Source organism: Hylobates moloch, unplaced genomic scaffold (genome assembly GCF_009828535.3).
Source record: "Hylobates moloch isolate HMO894 unplaced genomic scaffold, HMol_V3 SCAFFOLD_18, whole genome shotgun sequence".
Taxonomy (NCBI): Eukaryota; Metazoa; Chordata; class Mammalia; order Primates; family Hylobatidae; genus Hylobates; species Hylobates moloch.
Window position 1 is genome coordinate 48,339,944 of NW_026652293.1, and position 18,498 is coordinate 48,358,441.

Sequence of the window (18,498 nt, forward strand, 5' to 3'; positions counted from 1 at the left end):
TCTGCTGTGCTCTCTGTGCAGTCACCCGTTAGGATGCTCATGCCTCACCCTGGAGTCTCCCTAGTGAACCATCATCAGGCTGATGCACCTGCCCTTTGTTTTTCAGGAGCTCTCCCGTCAACAGCGTTCTTTCCAAACACTGGACCAGGAGTGCATCCAGATGAAGGCCAGACTCACCCAGGAGTTACAGCAAGCCAAGAATATGCACAATGTCCTTCAGGCTGAACTGGATAAAGTAGGGGCCGTGTCTCTCTCTCTCTCCTCAGTCATCCCTTCTTGTTCCTTGTACCTGTTACTTCTCTACCATAACTGACATATGATACTTTCAAAGAAAAAGCGCTCCACCTTCACTTTCCCTATCCAAGTGGAGAATGTACAGAACCATTCTGGCTCTAGGTTTCCTCATCTAGAGAAACAGTGGGGGTGAGTTAGGGTTTCAGATCCGAAAGTCTATGGAGGTCTCTCATATTCTGTTGGTTCTTGGTTCCATGACCAGGTGGGAGCTGTCCCAAGTAATTTATGCCCCCAAGTAGTTAAAGCACTGAAAATTATAATCACTTTACTTATTTAAGACTCACTCCCAAAGTGGTCTCATCCAGTTTTGTGGCTTTACATATCATCTATGTGATGATGACTCTGCCCAGCCTGGATGTCTATTCTGGACTTCAGATGTGTGGGTGTGTGCTTGACAGTCCACTCGCATGTCTAAAGGCACTTCGTAGTAACATGATAAGAATTGAACTCTAGGTTAGTTTTTCTTTTTCAAAACTACTCCTCCCTTAGGCTTCTTTACCCTGCTAACTTGCACTTCCATTCCCCACATTGCTGGGACCAAAACCTCCATGTCACTACTATTCTTCTTTTTCTCTTACACTTGAAACTGCTGACTCTACTGATGGATACTTAGGTTATCAACATTTTCTTATTCCCTGTGGCACTGTTGGTAACATCACGGGGCAGGTATCTGTGTATGTGTGCTGATGTTTCTGTAGGTCAGATTTCTGCATGTGAAATTGATAGCCTAAAGAACATATGCATCCCAATATTTGTGTTTTTTGTTTGTTTTGTTTTTTGAGATGGAGTCTCCATCTCACCCACTCGGCTCACTGCAACCTCATCCTCCCGGATTTGAGTGATTCTCCTGCCTCAGCCTCCCGAGTGGCTGGGATTACAGGCACCTGCCACCAAGCCTGGCTGATTTTTGTATTTTTAGTAGAGACGAGGTTTCACCAGGTTGGCCAGGCTGGCCTCAAACTCCTAACCTCAGGTGATCTGCCCATCTTGACCTCCCAAAGTGCTGGGGTTACAGGCGTGAGCCGCCCTGCCTGGCCAGCATCCTAACTTTTGACAATTACTGCCAAATTGCCCTGCATAAAAGCTGTAGCAGTTACTCTCCTACTAGGTACAAGAGAGGGCCTGTTTCCTTTCATCCTTGCTAATTGGAGGTAGTCTCGGTTTTTAAAATTTTTGCCAATCAAGGAGTGAAAAATACTGTCATATCATTGTTTTAATTCACACTTCCTTGATTACCATTGAAGCTATCTCTTTCAATAGCCATTTGTATTTTTTGTATAACGTTTTCTGTTTCTACCCATTGCCCTTTTGTTCAATCATAGAGCGCTGTATATGTTGTATTACAGATATACTGTCTTTTATTCTGTTATATATATTGAAAGTGTGTTCTCTTAGCCTGTTTCTTATCTTAACTTTTTTTCCTTTTGGTTATTTATTAATACCTAGCTGTTTTATTTTTTGTGGTTAAATCTTTTTCCTTTGTGGTCTCCTTGCCACACCCAGCCTCTTTCATCTCCTATATGCTGCCGCTGAGTGACGTTGCAAGGTCACATTATGGTATTTTAAGACATACTTAGCTGTGATGTATGCTGTATCTCAGCCAAAATAAATGGCATCCATTTTTATATTCCATGACCATTTTATTGTTTAAGAATACATGATTAATGAAAAAGTAAAGAATATAAAAATGAAACTTGGTCTCTTTTTCTTTTTGTAGGTCACATCAGTAAAGCAACAGCTAGAAAAAAATTTGGAAGAGTTTAAGCAGAAGTTGTGCAGAGCTGAACAGGCGTTCCAGGCGAGTCAGATCAAGGAGAATGAGCTGAGGAGAAGCATGGAGGTAAGGGAGGAGGATGCTGAATTTTCTCCACTTATGTACAGGACCAAGTGCAAGGGGAAAAGAAAATTCCTATTCCATTCGTCAGTTGCTTATCATGACTCTGTGCCTTTTTCTTTTCTATTTGCCAGAAGTATTACAGAATGTTCTGTATATAACCCATGACAGAATATGATTGCTTATTTTTCTACTCTCTATTCTGTATATAATTACTAATATGCATCTAGCAATTATAGCCTATCTAGAAATATGTGTCTACAACATGACTTGTATTAAGAATATGTGTACTCCTTCCTTAAAGATTATTTTAGACCCCTGGGGAGGTGGAAAGATGGGAAAGGAAGGAAGGGATTTTTTAAATGGAAAGAAATTGGAAGTATCATCTAAATCCCTTTTCTAAGTGTTGGCATTTGTGTCTTTCAATATTAAAAACACGTGGAAAGTCATAGATTTAAATAAAAGTAGTGACAGATGAAGAGTTTCTAGATTAAAAATTCTTATAAAAACATCAAGCAATTGTCAATTATATGACTCTGGCTTCAAAAGCGGACACTGACCTTAATGTTCAGCCTGTGCATGCCCTGGTTGACGGTGTCTTTGGAGACTTTGTTTCGTCCACAAAGTGGTGGATGAGGGTTCCTGAATGGCATGGATACCCTGATGGGATTTTATGCATACATACTTCAATTTGGCTTCTCTCTGAATTTATTTAGTGGCCTGGATTTTATTTTAAAGGGCTTAATTAAGAACCATTCAGTGACATTAATAGACTGAAATAATTTGAAGAGAGCCATAAATCAACATTGTAATTTTAAGAAGAGGAACAACACAAGAATCGTAGAAATTTCTTCTCCATCAAACCCCACAGGAAAGAATGTTTTTCTGTTTATTCTTTAAATGTTCCATGGTCACTTTTTAGGCTGTAAAGATTAAGAAAACTTTCTCCATAAAGAACAGTTATTTGTTCAGGTGAGGAAAGTCTAAATGTATTTATCCCCACCGCTTTGCAGAGTGTATCATGATGGTAAAATCAGAACATCTGTCAGTAGCAGACAGGCGATTGTTAAATCAGCTAACCCCAAAGGGGCAATACTGCTGGAGATAGGGGGCTGCAGCTCCAGCCACCAAAGTGGAAGAAAACTTCAAATCAGATGATAGTTTCATCAGCAAACGTTTTCAAATGGAAGTGTTTGTTTCAGCAAAACAAATGTTTGCCTTTTGGCCAGTGGGGACCAACCAACAGATGCTTCTGCTAACGTTTCCACAGGCAGACTGGCATCGAACTCTTCCCTCTGTGAGCTTCCCTTTCAGCCAGGAACTCTCCCGCGACTCCACTGGCTGCCTGGTGGAAACATTTTGTAAAAGCAATCATCTGGTTAAGAGAGTCCAAACACTTTAAAAACTGCCTGCTTGGCCAAGTCGCAGTAGTGGGCTGGACATTGTCTTGCAGGTGTTTCTGAAGACTCGTTCATCCCCACAAGGTCTGGTCTGTGAGCTGTAGCACTGTCCTCAGTTAACCCTAGCCTGTACTGAGGTGCATGCATCACATTTCACTGGTATTTCATTGATGTCTGTGTCAAATGAGGGCATCTATGTGAAAGTGTCTAGCACAGGGCCTGGGGATGAAGTTAATATTTGTCTTAATTTATGGTTATGTTTATGTATGTGTCATCTTTTGAGGGCGATAGCAAGATTTCAAAGAGTTTGGCTGGCTCTTGTGTTTTGCTTTGGGATTGGGACCAGATAACTGATGAACCCAGTTAGAGTGGTGATGTAACTCAGTGGGAAAATGGCAGTGGCTTTAGAGTGAGCGAGATCTGAAATTGCGTTGCTTTTCTGCCACCCACCGCGATGTGACCTTGAGACGATGGCTTACCCTTTCTCGGTCTGACTTTCCTCATCTGCATATAGGGACAAATCATTCTCCTCCCTTTTCAAGGCTGTATTCTTGGTTAAGTTAAATATTGCATGTAAAGTGCTTAGCCCAGTGCCCAGCACATAAGTGCTCAGTCAGTTATTGCAGTCCACCACCTGCCCATTGCTTGGTCTTCATCACTGCCATGACCTTTTGATGTGAGCATTGTTTGCTGTCACCTACAGGCACAGAAAGTGTGATCAGGGGATAGTGCACTTGAGATTTCTCATATTTATAATTTTGCCTGTTCTATTACTGTGTCACTCTGGGTATCTTTCTGTGTCTAATTATAAGTAAGCACTAACAAATTTAGGATGCTTATAGGTTTTGGATGCCGAAATAATGTGACAGTTGTACTGAAATTTTCCTTGTCCATGTTTAGTAAACATGCTGCTCACAATGAGAAATGATCAGTACTGGAAATGTGATTTAATGGCCCAATCAAGGGTAAAGTTAACATTTAGTATCGAAGTGAATGGAGGGTTTAGATAAGCTGCTCGTCCACTATCCAGTGCCAGCCCCATAGCATTGGGGTTAGGCAATAAAATACCATCGTTTGATAGTCAAGATGAGGGAACACTTGCCTGGGGACCTTTCCAAGCATAGGGATCTGTCTTACACTAGGTCCTCTAAGGAGCTGGCTCTGGCAAGCAAGAGAGATGAGGAGGAAAGGGAAAAACACATTCTTTGCATCCATCCCTTATCCAAGTATATAGGCTTCGCCCAGCAGGGGACGTATTAAGCTATATTCATGGATGGGATCATGAAATGCCACACAGTAGCTGAAATTTGTTTTGTCTGGCCCTAGGAAATGATGCCTCCCTTGCTGCTCCTAAAGCGAAGTTGATCTGGGTGGAATTGCTTGCTAAGCTCTAATGCTGGCTTGTGGTTATAGGGATTTTTGTTGTGCTTTTCCAGCGTAGTACCCGATTTTGCAAATCATGTGAGGATGCAAGAGATGCCTAGGAAAATATATCTTTGTATGCTTAACTCATTGTTGATAATGAGATACCCAATCAAGTCTTAAGTGGCTGTAGCCTCGTGGAAAACTAATTGCTGATGGATGGCAGCTTGCACATCCATTTTCAGATGTTCATTTTCTAAATTCTGGCCTTTTAAAATTCTTGGGTTGGTCATAGCCATAGCATTATAAGCCTGCTGGGTCCCAGGATTGGCTGAACATTTCTTCGTTAGAAACAAATATTTACGGAGCTAATGCCAGAATAGAGAAAGTCATGTTAATCTTTCCATTGAGCTTACTATTCATTTAAATGTCTCCAGTTATGGACAGACATGGATCGAGACCAACAAACACATAAACATAAAATTCCCCCTCTTTCCCTGGTGCCCCCTCTCTCTTCTTTTTTCCTTCCTTCCTATTGGGACACACCTAGTTTTGCACAGTGTCTTTCCAACTTTCTTGTCAAGCCTCCAGATGCAGGTGTCATTTGATTTGATTAAAATTTTTTTTTTCTAGAGTAAGAAAATATTTTTTCGTTTGCAAAATAAAAATGCTAAGTCGACCCAGGTAATTACATTCTAGTTCCTCTTCTATGTTGACCTCATTCAGCTGATCTTAGCATTGATTACAGAGATCTGGCTACTGTTAAATTTTGGGAAAAAATACTACTAATAATGCTACATTGCCCCTGTCAAAGTGCTTTAAGATGTTTGTCCTTTCACATCTGTGATCTCATTTGAGGGGTGATTATTCTGAGTCTGAAGAACAAACCAGTCATTATAGGTTCCATAGTTTAATGATGCTAATTTAAATCAATAACATTGTTGCACATTAATGATCGTGCTTTGCAAAATTTAATGCTGACTAGTGTGAATGTTAGCCTATCAATCTTGAGATCGGTTGGAGCTGCCCTTTAGTTCTGATTGATATCTTAATTCGATAGAGTGTCAGTTCAGCAGCAGGGAAGCAGGATCAGGACACGGTAGATGGGAGTATAATAACTACAACAGGTTCTGTCTTATTTTAATGATGAAATGAACGCATATACATGAACAGGGCAGCTGCCAGCAAGTTTTCAAGTACTTTCTACTAGCCAGATTCTCCCTCTTCTTGAATTTGGCTTTGCTACATCGGTACCCATCTGCTGTTAGTAACCAGACTGATAATTGAAGGCAGCCTTCCAACACAGTATTGCCACAGCCATCTGTTTTCTAACAGTGCAGTAGGGTTTTGGAGGATGGGTCTTAATTGTTTCTTTAAGATTCAGAATTTTTCCTCTACTTCACAAAGGGGTAATTTTGGTAGGTTTGAAATGAAGTTTAGAAAAAAGTTAGCTTTATATGATTTTTCCCCGCTTAAGGATGTGAGGTGCTTGGTTCTCTCAGTTTGTAATGATGTATGCCAATTCCCTGTGGTCCAAAGGGTGGCATACAGTATAGGTTGAGATACTTGTTTGTTATGTGAGTCTTATGTGGTTAATAAGCAATAAAGTTTTTCTTTGGCACGTAAATATTGCTTGCTTTTAAGATTCAGAACATATAGGCCTCCCTAGGTAGTAGAATGGAACTACACATGTACCTATGTTACTTTATTGCATGCTGTTGCGTGGATATCTCTTCAATCAGATGCCCAAAGAACCTGTTTTCACTGTGAAAGCTCAGAAGCTAGAATTAATTCTTCCTCTGTGTTCCAGCCCTCTGATTTCCCATAGCACACTCAATGTCTCTTTAGTATTTAGGATATCCTATTGTGTATTAAATGATTAGTATCACATCTTCCCCCACTGGAGGATGTCTGCCCCAAGGACAGAGACTCTCTTATTTATATTTGCATTTTTTGTAATGCACATTCCAGTATCTTGAATATTGTTGGTTTTCTTGATAAGCATTTATTGAAGGTAATTTTTCCCACAAAATCATTCCTGTAACAGCAAACCTTAAGATGGTTTTGCAATGAAAAGTAAACATTTGTGCTGAGATTTTTTTTTTTTTTTTTTTTTGGTTTATTAACAAATCAAATGTTTGCAAAGGTATATTTGGCCATTCAGGTGTGATAGGAACTTGGAGGTTTTGTCTTGAGGATCTTGTAGATAGGATTTTCTTTTTGAGCTTACTTTTTAATAGGCATATGAACAATGAGAAAGTTCAATGAAACTTCTTGAAAGAAAAAAATTATCTTCAGATTTGGGTTTGATGCTGTTGTCTTCTGTTCATAACATTATTTAAGTAAGAATGTCTGACTTCATTAGGTACTCAGACGGGGAAGTTGTGATTCTTTCCCTAGTGAGATACACAAACAGTTCTGCTAGGGACCTTTATTAAGGCAGAAGTCATAACTTACTTGAGCATTCGTTTTGGCTATAACCAATTAAATGTGTGTTTTAGGAAATGAAGAAGGAAAACAACCTCCTTAAGAGTCAGTCTGAGCAAAAGGCCAGAGAAGTCTGCCACCTGGAGGCAGAACTCAAGAACATCAAACAGTGTTTAAATCAGAGCCAGAATTTTGCAGAAGAAATGAAAGGTAAGTAAACTTAGTGTTTTAGAGTTAACTTTCTAAGCTACTATTCCCGTGAGAGGGGATGGATGGCATTAACATATTAGAGAAACTCTTTGGATTTTTTTTTCATATATTCCCTCAAAAGGATGTGCACAGTTGATGTGGAAGAGTTTTCCCTCTTCTAGTTTTTAGTTTCCAGAGTGAGAGTGGGACTTTTTTTAATTGGAACATATTGAGTCCCAAATGCCTGATGCTCAGCACTTTGAAACCAGAAGGGTAAATATTTTCCACACAAAGCTAAATTGTCAGTGCTGTCTCTCACCCCCGAGTGCTATTCTCTGTGTCTCAAGTGTGCTTGTTAGTTACATCCAGACAGCTCATCTCCTGACTCATTACCATTTCCCTTATAATGGAAAAGCCCTATATTAAATGCATGTTTTCCAAGCTCCTAATGACCATTGTTTTTTGATGACTTACTTGACTGAATGATTTTATTTTCTTATTTTAAAGCCAAAGAATTCTGCTCTACACATCAAATGAATCCACTCTTGGTTTCATATTTGTATGTTTGTGCCGGATGTCTTCTACATACCCTTATTTTCTCACCTGGGGTGTTTGCATATCTAGGATTTCTTTGAACTCTGTCCTGTGGAATGTGTGTCACACTTCTCTGTGACTATTTTCTTTTTAAAACTCCAATCTTGGTGTGGTGGCGGGCGCCTGTAGTCCCAGCTACTCGGCAGGCTGAGGCAGGAGAATGGCGTGAACCCGGGAGGCAGAGATCACGCCACTGCACTCCAGCCGGGGTGACAGAGCGAGACTCCATCTCAAAAAAATAAAACAAAAACCCAATCTCCCCAAGACAGCTTTTAGTTTTTCCACAGCAGCAGATAGAAATGTCAGTCTTCAGCTTTCTTGAAGGGAAACTGTAAGAAAAGGAACAGTTGGGGCATTTTTCAATGTTGATCACCCAGGTGATTGTTTGAGTTGCTCACAGCAAAGTGGGATAAAGCCCTTGTGGTGCTGTCTACATAAGCCCTCAACTATAAGTAGGTAGATTGAGATTGGCAGCTTAGAAGTTCGTACTGCTTTCCACTTGATATGATGTCTGAGATTGTAATACATGTTACCTTTATCATCTACTGTGGAGGTTCTCAACTTTCAATCTCCCCTAACATACTTGAGCAACTTGAAGCCTTCCCATCACTGTTTAATGAAAACATCGTGGTTATTCCCAACCAGGAGGGGCCAGTACGTATAGATGAGTCATTGGGCAGAAGACAGGAGGGTAACGGAGTTTGAAGAAGCTTCCAAATGACTGTCACATTCATAGACACTGCCACCCTTACAATGAGGGGCTGGGATGGGGGTGATAATGTTCCTCAGGAATATTCACATATAGGCCTTGAGAATTACTGATATATGGCATCATTTGCTCTTTTCTACTTAAGTCTAATCCTGTGGATGTTTTGGCTAAAATGGTGAAGTACTTATTTACTTTTCTGAGACATCAGAATTATTCTACAATGAAGTGGGATGTTCCCATTTCAGTGCTGTTCTTGTCCCAGTTTTCTCTCTTGGAATAAATGTTTGAAAAGATGGTAAAAATACACCCATATATAAACACATACAAAGAAAAGAAACAGTGCTTAGGAAAATCATCCCTTGGTATTTTATTCAATAACATGTTCTTAAGCTGCTAGAAAGAAGATGAACAAATGTGTTACTCTCCTTAAGATGACCATTGTTCTCATTGTTTTTATATAAGATAATTACCAAGTGATCCACTTTCTAGGAGGTACCCAGGCAATAATGCCAGTTTTTCCAGGGCTTGAGTAGTTGTTAGTTTGTTTGGATTTTGCCGGGGGTGGGGAGGGGTTAGCATTTCTGTAGAATAAACATTTATTACAAACATTGACAACTTTTATTTATTTATTTTTAAATAGCGAAGAATACCTCTCAGGAAACCATGTTAAGAGATCTTCAAGAAAAAATAAATCAGCAAGAAAACTCCTTGACTTTAGAGAAACTGAAGCTTGCTGTGGCTGATCTGGAAAAGCAGCGAGATTGTTCTCAAGACCTTTTGAAGAAAAGAGAACATCACATTGAACAACTTAATGATAAGTTAAGCAAGACAGAGAAAGAGTCCAAAGCCTTGCTGAGTGCTTTGGAGTTAAAAAAGAAAGAATATGAAGAATTGAAAGAAGAGAAAACTCTGTTTTCTTGTTGGAAAAGTGAAAATGAAAAACTTTTAACTCAGATGGAATCAGAAAAGGAAAACTTGCAGAGTAAAATTAATCACTTGGAAACTTGTCTGAAGACACAGCAAATAAAAAGTCATGAATACAATGAGAGAGTAAGAACGCTAGAGATGGACAGAGAAAACCTAAGTGTCGAGATCAGAAACCTTCACAACGTGATAGACAGTAAGTCAGTGGAGGTAGAGACCCAGAAACTAGCTTATGTGGAGCTACAGCAGAAAGCTGAGTTCTCAGATCAGAAACATCAGAAGGAAATAGAAAATATGTGTTTGAAGACTTCTCAGCTTACTGGGCAAGTTGAAGATCTAGAACACAAGCTTCAGTTACTGTCAAATGAAATAATGGACAAAGACCGGTGTTACCAAGACTTGCATGCCGAATATGAGAGCCTCAGGGATCTGCTAAAATTCAAAGATGCTTCTCTGGTGACAAATGAAGATCATCAGAGAAGTCTTTTGGCTTTTGATCAGCAGCCTGCCATGCATAATTCTTTTGCAAATGTAATTGGAGAACAAGGAAGCATGCCTTCAGAGAGGAGTGAATGTCATTTAGAAGCAGACCAAAGTCCAAAAAATTCTGTCATCCTGCAAAATAGAGTTGATTCACTTGAATTTTCATTAGAGTCTCAAAAACAGATGAACTCAGACCTGCAAAAGCAGTGTGAAGAGTTGGTGCAAATCAAAGGAGAAATAGAAGAAAATCTCATGAAAGCAGAACAGATGCATCAAAGTTTTGTGGCTGAAACAAGTCAGCGCATTAGTAAATTACAGGAAGACACTTCTGCTCACCAGAATGTTGTTGCTGAAACCTTAAGTGCCCTTGAGAACAAGGAAAAAGAGCTGCAACTTTTAAATGATAAGTTAGAAACTGAGCAGGCAGAGATTCAAGAATTAAAAAAGAGCAACCATCTACTTGAAGACTCTCTAAAGGAGCTACAACTTTTATCTGAAACCCTAAGCTTGGAGAAGAAAGAAATGAGTTCCATCATTTCTCTAAATAAAAGAGAAATTGAAGAGCTGACCCAAGAGAATGGGAGTCTCAAGGAAATTAATGCATCCTTAAATCAAGAGAAGATGAACTTAATCCAGAAAAGTGAGAGTTTTGCAAACTATATAGATGAAAGGGAGAAAAGCATTTCAGAGTTATCTGATCAGTACAAGCAAGAAAAACTTATTTTACTACAAAGATGTGAAGAAACCGGAAATGCATATGAGGATCTTAGTCAAAAATACAAAGCAGCACAAGAAAAGAACTCTAAATTAGAATGCTTGCTAAATGAATGCACTAGTCTTTGTGAAAATAGAAAAAATGAGTTGGAACAGCTAAAGGAAGCATTTGCAAAGGAACACCAAGAATTCTTAACAAAATTAGCATTTGCTGAAGAAAGAAATCAGAATCTGATGCTAGAGTTGGAGACAGTGCAGCAAGCTCTGAGATCTGAGATGACAGATAACCAAAACAATTCTAAGAGCGAGGCTGATGGTTTAAAGCAAGAAATCATGACTTTAAAGGAAGAACAAAACAAAATGCAAAAGGAAGTTAATGACTTATTACAAGAGAATGAACAGCTGATGAAGGTAATGGAGACTAAACATGAATGTCAAAATCTAGAATCAGAACCAATTAGGAACTCTGTGAAAGAAAGAGAGAGTGAGAGAAATCAATGTAATTTTAAACCTCAGATGGATCTTGAAGTTAAAGAAATTTCTCTAGAGAGTTATAATGCGCATTTGGTGCAATTAGAAGCTATGCTAAGAAATATGGAATTAAAACTTCAGGAAAGTGAGAAGGAGAAGGAGTGCCTGCAGCATGAATTACAGACAATTAGAGGAGATCTCGAAACCAGCAATTTGCAAGACATGCAGTCACAAGAAATTAGTGGCCTTAAAGACTGTGAAATAGATGCAGAAGAAAAGTACATTTCAGTGCTTCATGAGTTGTCAACAAGTCAAAACGACAATGCACACCTTCGGTGCCCTCTGCAAACAGCAATGAACAAGCTGAATGAGCTAGAGAAAATATGTGAAATACTGCAGGCTGAAAAGTGTGAACTAGTAACTGAGCTGAATGATTCAAGGTCAGAATGTATCACAGCAACTAGGAAAATGGCAGAAGAGGTAGGGAAACTAGTAAATGAAGTTAAAATATTAAATGATGACAGTGGTCTTCTCCATGGTGAGTTAGTGGAAGACATATCAGGAGGTGAATTTGGTGAACAACCAAATGAACAGCACCCTGTGTCTTTGGCTCCATTGGATGAGAGTAATTCCTACGAGCACTTGACATTGTCAAACAAAGAAGTTCAAATGCACTTTGCCGAGTTGCAAGAGAAATTCTCATCTTTACAAAGTGAACACAAAATTTTACATGATCAGCACTGTCAGATGAGCTCTAAAATGTCAGAGCTGCAGACCTATTTTGACTCATTAAAGGCCGAAAATTTGGTCTTGTCAACGAATCTGAGAAACTTTCAAGGTGACTTGCTGAAGGAGATGCAGCTGGGCTTGGAGGAGGGGCTCGTTCCATCCCTGTCATCCTCTTGTGTGCCTGACAGCTCTAGTCTTAGCAGTTTGGGAGACTCCTCCTTTTACAAAGCTCTTTTAGAACAGACAGGAGAAATGTCTCTTTTGAGTAATTTAGAAGGGGCTATTTCAGCAAACCAGTGCAGTGTAGATGAAGTATTTTGCAGCAGTCTGGAGGAGGAGAATCTGACCAAGAAAGAAACCCCTTCGGCCCCAGCGAAGGGTGTTGAAGAGCGTGAGTGCCTCTGTGAGGTGTACCGGCAGTCCCTCGAGAAGCTAGAAGAGAAAATGGAAAGTCAAGGGATTATGAAAAATAAGGAAATTCAAGAGCTCGAACAGTTATTAAGTTCTGAAAGGCAAGAGCTTGACTGCCTTAGGAAGCAGTATTTGTCAGAAAATGAACAGTGGCAACAGAAGCTGACAAGCGTGACTCTGGAGATGGAGTCCAAGTTGGCGGCAGAAAAGAAACAGACGGAACAACTGTCACTTGAGCTGGAAGTAGCACGACTCCAGCTACAAGGTCTGGACTTAAGTTCTCGGTCTTTGCTTGGCATCGACACAGAAGATGTAAGTACCTGGGATTTAAATGCCATTTCTTGGTTTACATGACTAGTAGACACTCAGTAAATGTTTGTCTAATTGAAATGTACATTAAACCTAAGTTAAAATATTTTTAGGGTTCAAGGAAATAAAATATACCAAAATGTTTTCAAAACAAACCAGAACTTGAGGAAAATGAGTAAACTTTATTTGAGGAATAAATTTCTATAGGGATTAGATTTACATAGCATTATACAGAATATTACTAAAGATGTTTTTAAAGTCTGGAGAAAATTATATTATGGAGTCAAAGTCTTTAGAATGTGTGTTTCCACCCTTTGTGCATTCATAAAGTATACTTAAATAAGAACTTACAAATGGTAATATGATGTACATTTTTAATCTCTTGCACTTTTCAGATTATTTTTGATGTTATGGCATTATCGTCATGAAACTAAATACAGGAGATTCTTTATGTATTACTAAACAGTTTTCTCTCTAACAATTTACTGTGGTACAAAAATATGATTTGGTATAAGTCATTTAAAAGGACTTTTAAAAAATTGAATACATATTTGTTTAATTGCTTGTAACTTTGTCCTTTCTAGCCTGCTAGCTTAATTAATAATGCTATATAGTGTATGCATGTCGCTTGATTTCTTCTGTCTATCTCTGTGAGGTAGAGAAGGCAGGTCATGGTGAGGTGATGGCAGGTGTAGGCACAACAGCAGATCCCCAGTTTACAGATGAGAGGAAAGTGAGGCTCAAATATGTAATTTATCCAATAATGTACAGTAAGTGCTGGATTGGGGATTAAGTCCTTGGACTGGGAATCTGGTTATGAAACTTTACTGCCTTCTTAAAGAATATCATAAATACTAAAGGTGGAAGCTGAGCATTTTGTTAGCCTCTTATTTAATAATTACAAAGAGATTTCATATTTAGGCTACCTGAATATTCTTAGCAAGGAAAAAATATGAAATTTAAATACATTACAAATTGTAATTGAGCTGAAGGGTTTGTCTTCCAGATAAATGCCTAACCCCAGTGTCTTGCCCATAGGGGCCACTTATTGAATGTATAATTATGTTGAGCATTTGAATGAAGAGAGGAAGACGTAGTGGGAAATACACCACTTTAAGAGATGTGTTTAGCAGAGGCCACGCATCAATTTCTAAAAAGTAATAACTAAGTCTATTCTATTTTGATTCTTTTTGAAAAATAAAATGCATGCTTGTTATGTATTATAATTACAGGCTATTCAAGGCCGAAATGAGAGCTGTGACATATCAAAAGAACATACTTCAGAAACTACAGAAGGAACACCAAAGCATGATGTTCATCAGATTTGTGATAAAGATGCTCAGCAGGACCTCAATCTAGACATTGAGAAAATAACTGAGACTGGTGCAGTGAAACTCACAGGAGAGTGCTCTGGGGAACAGTCCCCAGACACCAATTATGAGCCTCCAGGGGAAGACAAAACCCAGGGCTCTTCAGAATGCATTTCTGAATTGTCATTTTCTGGTCCTAATGCTTTGGTACCTATGGATTTCCTGGGGAATCAGGAAAATATCCAAAATCTTCAACTGCGGGTAAAAGAGACATCAAATGAGCATTTGAGATTACTTCATGTGATAGAGGACCGTGACAGAAAAGTTGAAAGTTTGCTAAATGAAATGAAAGAATTAGACTCAAAACTCCATTTACAGGAGGTACAACTAATGACCAAAATTGAAGCATGCATAGAATTGGAAAAAATAGTTGGGGAACTTAAGAAAGAAAACTCAGATTTAAGTGAAAAATTGGAATATTTTTCTTGTAATAACCAGGAGTTACTCCAGAGAGTAGAAACTTCTGAAGGCCTCAATTCTAATTTAGAAATGCGTGCAGATAAATCATCACATGAAGTTATTGAAGATAATGTAGCCAAGGTGAATGACAGCTGGAAAGAGAGATTTCTTGATGTGGAAAATGAGCTGAGGAGGATCAGATCTGAGAAAGCTAACATTGAGCATCAAGCCCTCTCCCTGGAGGCTGACTTAGAGGTCGTTCAAACAGAGAAGCTATGTTTAGAAAAAGACAATGAAAATAAGCAGAAGGTTATTGTCTGCCTTGAAGAAGAACTCTCAGTGGTCACAAGTGAGAGAAACCAGCTTCGTGGAGAATTAGATACTATGTCAAAAAAAACCATGGAACTGGATCAGTTGTCTGAAAAAATGAAGGAGAAAACACAAGAGCTTGAGTCTCATCAAAGTGAGTGTCTCCATTGCATTCAGGTGGCGGAGGCAGAGGTGAAGGAAAAGGCAGAGCTCCTTCAGACTTTGTCCTCTGATGTGAGTGAGCTGTTAAAAGATAAAACTCATCTCCAGGAAAAGCTGCAGAGTTTGGAAAAGGACTCACAGTCACTGTCTTTGACAAAATGTGAGCTGGAAAACCAAATTGCACAACTGAATAAAGAGAAAGAATTGCTTGTCAAGGAATCTGAAAGCCTGCAGGCCAGACTGAGTGAATCAGATTATGAAAAGCTGAACGTCTCCAAGGCCTTGGAGGCTGCACTGGTGGAGAAAGGTGAGTTTGCATTGAGGCTGAGCTCAACGCAGGAGGAAGTGCATCAGCTGAGAAGAGGCATCGAGAAACTGAGAGTTCGCATTGAGGCCGATGAAAAGAAGCAGCTGCTCGTCGCAGAGAAACTGAAAGAACGCGAGCGGGAGAATGATTCACTTAAGGATAAAGTTGAGAACCTTGAAAGGGAATTGCAGATGTCAGAAGAAAACCAGGAGCTAGTGATTCTTGATGCCGAGAATTCCAAAGCAGAAGTAGAGACTCTAAAAACACAAATAGAAGAGATGGCCAGAAGCCTGAAAGTTTTCGAATTAGACCTTGTCACGTTAAGGTCTGAAAAAGAAAATCTGACAAAACAAATACAAGAAAAACAAGGTCAGGTGTCAGAACTAGATAGGTTACTCTCTTCATTTAAAAGTCTGTTAGAAGAAAAGGAGCAAGCAGAGATACAGATCAAAGAAGAATCTAAAACTGCAGTGGAGATGCTTCAGAATCAGTTAAAGGAGCTAAATGAGGCAGTAGCAGCCTTGTGTGGTGACCAAGAAATTATGAAGGCCACAGAACACAGTCTAGACCCACCAATAGAGGAAGAGCATCAGCTGAGAAATAGCATTGAAAAGCTGAGAGCCCGCCTAGAAGCTGATGAAAAGAAGCAGCTCTGTGTCTTAGAACAACTGAAGGAAAGTGAGCATCATGCAGATTTACTTAAGGGTAGAGTGGAGAACCTTGAAAGAGAGTTAGAGATAGCCAGGACAAACCAAGAGCATGCAGCTCTTGAGGCAGAGAATTCCAAAGGAGAGGTAGAGACCCTAAAAGCAAAAATAGAAGGGATGACCCAAAGTCTGAGAGATGTGGAATTAGATCTTGTTACTATAAGGTCAGAAAAAGAAAATCTGACAAATGAATTACAAAGAGAGCAAGAGCGAATATCTGAATTAGAAATAATAAATTCGTCATTTGAAAATATTTTGCAAGAAAAAGAGCAAGAGAAAGTACAGATGAAAGAAAAATCAAGCACTGCCATGGAGATGCTTCAAACACAATTAAAAGAGCTCAATGAGAGAGTGGCAGCCCTGCATAATGACCAAGAGGCCTGTAAGGCCAAAGAGCAGAATCTTAGTAGTCAAGTAGAGTGTCTTGAACTTGAGAAGGCTCAGTTGCTACAAGGCCGTGATGAGGCCAAAAATAATTATATTGTTTTGCAATCTTCAGTGAATGGCCTCATTCAAGAAGTAGAAGACGGCAAGCAGAAACTAGAGAAGAAGGATGAAGAAATCAGTAGACTAAAAAATCAAATTCAAGACCAAGAGCACCTCGTCTCTAAACTGTCCCAGGTGGAAGGAGAGCACCAACTTTGGAAGGAGCAAAACTTGGAACTGAGAAATCTGACAGTGGAATTGGAGCAGAAGATCCAAGTACTACAATCCAAAAATGCCTCTTTGCAGGACACATTAGAAGTGCTGCAGAGTTCTTACAAGAATCTAGAGAATGAGCTTGAATTGACAAAAATGGACAAAATGTCCTTTGTTGAAAAAGTAAGTGACTATATCTGTTTATGTTTAAATATGTAGTCATGAGGCAGGAAACCGTATTTTCTTCTAGACACTGTGAATTATATTTACTTCTAGACAGTGTCTGCTATATTGGACCAAACTTTGTAAAGGCTTTATGTTTACTGGGTCTTGAATTGCAGAAACACTGAGTTGGCTCTGGCAGTAGTGACTATTCTGGCTGATTCTTTGGGGCATGTTCATGGATTGGACCAGGTTTTTAATGTGGCACCTACATATGGGCAAAGCTTTGGTTTTTGCACAGTTCCTTGTTCTAATTATATTTCCTTTTCTTAGAGTACATCAAAATAGTGGCCTCCCCATATCCAGTTGAGACTCACTGCTATAGAGAGTATAACAGACATTATCTAGGATCAGAAAGGATCTGCCTGCCTTACTGTGTCTTTTTTGCCTTTAGGACAAAGCACTTTTAAAGATACTGATAGATTTATAACCAACAGAGCACTCATGGCTTCTAGGGTGTGTTTTGGGGATTTCGTGCTTTCAGTCCCTCTTTTATACCTTCTCTTTGTGCGGTCTTCTATTGTATTGGTTGATGATTAAAGGGAAGATCTGCCATCAAGAGGCTCAATTATTAAAGAAAAATTAAGTTTTGGCCCAGTGAGCTTAGTGATCTAGGACAGTGATTTTGTCACACTTAATTTTTGCTGAACAAATATTAAAGAAAAAAAGGAGTATTCACAAAATGCAATTCATCTCCGCCCTGTATTTTCTAAGAATTTTGGCGTTTTATATACCTTGCAAGAGATGGCAGTCAGTATAGAGATGATGAGACAAACCATACCAAGCTGTTTCACTTCAAGGGGCAAATGCAAACAATAGCTTTTTAACTGTTTTTCACTAATCGTAAGCATGTTTATTGCAGATTAGTATGGCACTGGGGGATTAGTAGAGATCCAAGAACTGATAAGATACTGCCTGATATGATAATCTCTGATGTTTAAGTTTAATTCAAATTAATACCTTTGTGAAAGATTTTAAGACTTAGGGATATTATCTTCCCTTGTCATTCCTTCCCTTATTGCTATTCTTCTGTTCAATCTTTTCTGGGAAGAAAAGGTAAGCTTACTGGTAGGTTTTGTGAATGTTGAGTTGAGTGGATTAGTAAAGGGGGGATTAGCCAGCTTTCATTTTATGATTGAAGGCTAAAATAAATGGCATGAATATGCTGTATCAGAGTGATCAATCTGATCAAAACAGACCACCAAAAAGCAGATTCTAATGAAAGATGAAATTTCAGGTAAACACAATGACTGCAAAGGAAACTGAGCTGCAGAGGGAAATGCATGAGATGGCACAGAAAACAGCAGAGCTGCAAGAAGAACTCAGTGGAGAGAAAAATAGGCTAACTGGAGAGTTACAGCTGCTGTTGGAAGAAATAAAGAGCAGCAAAGTAAGTTTCTTTGTGACAAATGTTATTATGATCTGTTAATTCATTGTGCACACTCTCCTTATTGGTTTCTGTAAGACCTTCTGTTGTTTACCTAACTTATTTTTAGCTCTTGAAAAAAATAACCCTGTGCTTATGTCATAATC

The 18,498-nt window shown here is 39.1% G+C and overlaps 1 protein-coding gene across 1 annotated transcript in view; it reads left to right on the forward strand.

Annotated features, from left to right (window-relative positions):
- CENPF (centromere protein F) overlaps nucleotides 1-18,498 on the forward strand; it is a 60,021-nt gene that overhangs the window by 24,405 nt on the left and 17,118 nt on the right. Inside the window, exons 9-14 of the mRNA XM_032136695.2 lie at nucleotides 107-235; nucleotides 2,012-2,134; nucleotides 7,392-7,527; nucleotides 9,450-12,853; nucleotides 14,083-16,926; nucleotides 18,203-18,355. Coding sequence (XP_031992586.1) covers nucleotides 107-235; nucleotides 2,012-2,134; nucleotides 7,392-7,527; nucleotides 9,450-12,853; nucleotides 14,083-16,926; nucleotides 18,203-18,355 — 6,789 coding nt within the window. The remainder of the gene's footprint in view (nucleotides 1-106; nucleotides 236-2,011; nucleotides 2,135-7,391; nucleotides 7,528-9,449; nucleotides 12,854-14,082; nucleotides 16,927-18,202; nucleotides 18,356-18,498) is intronic.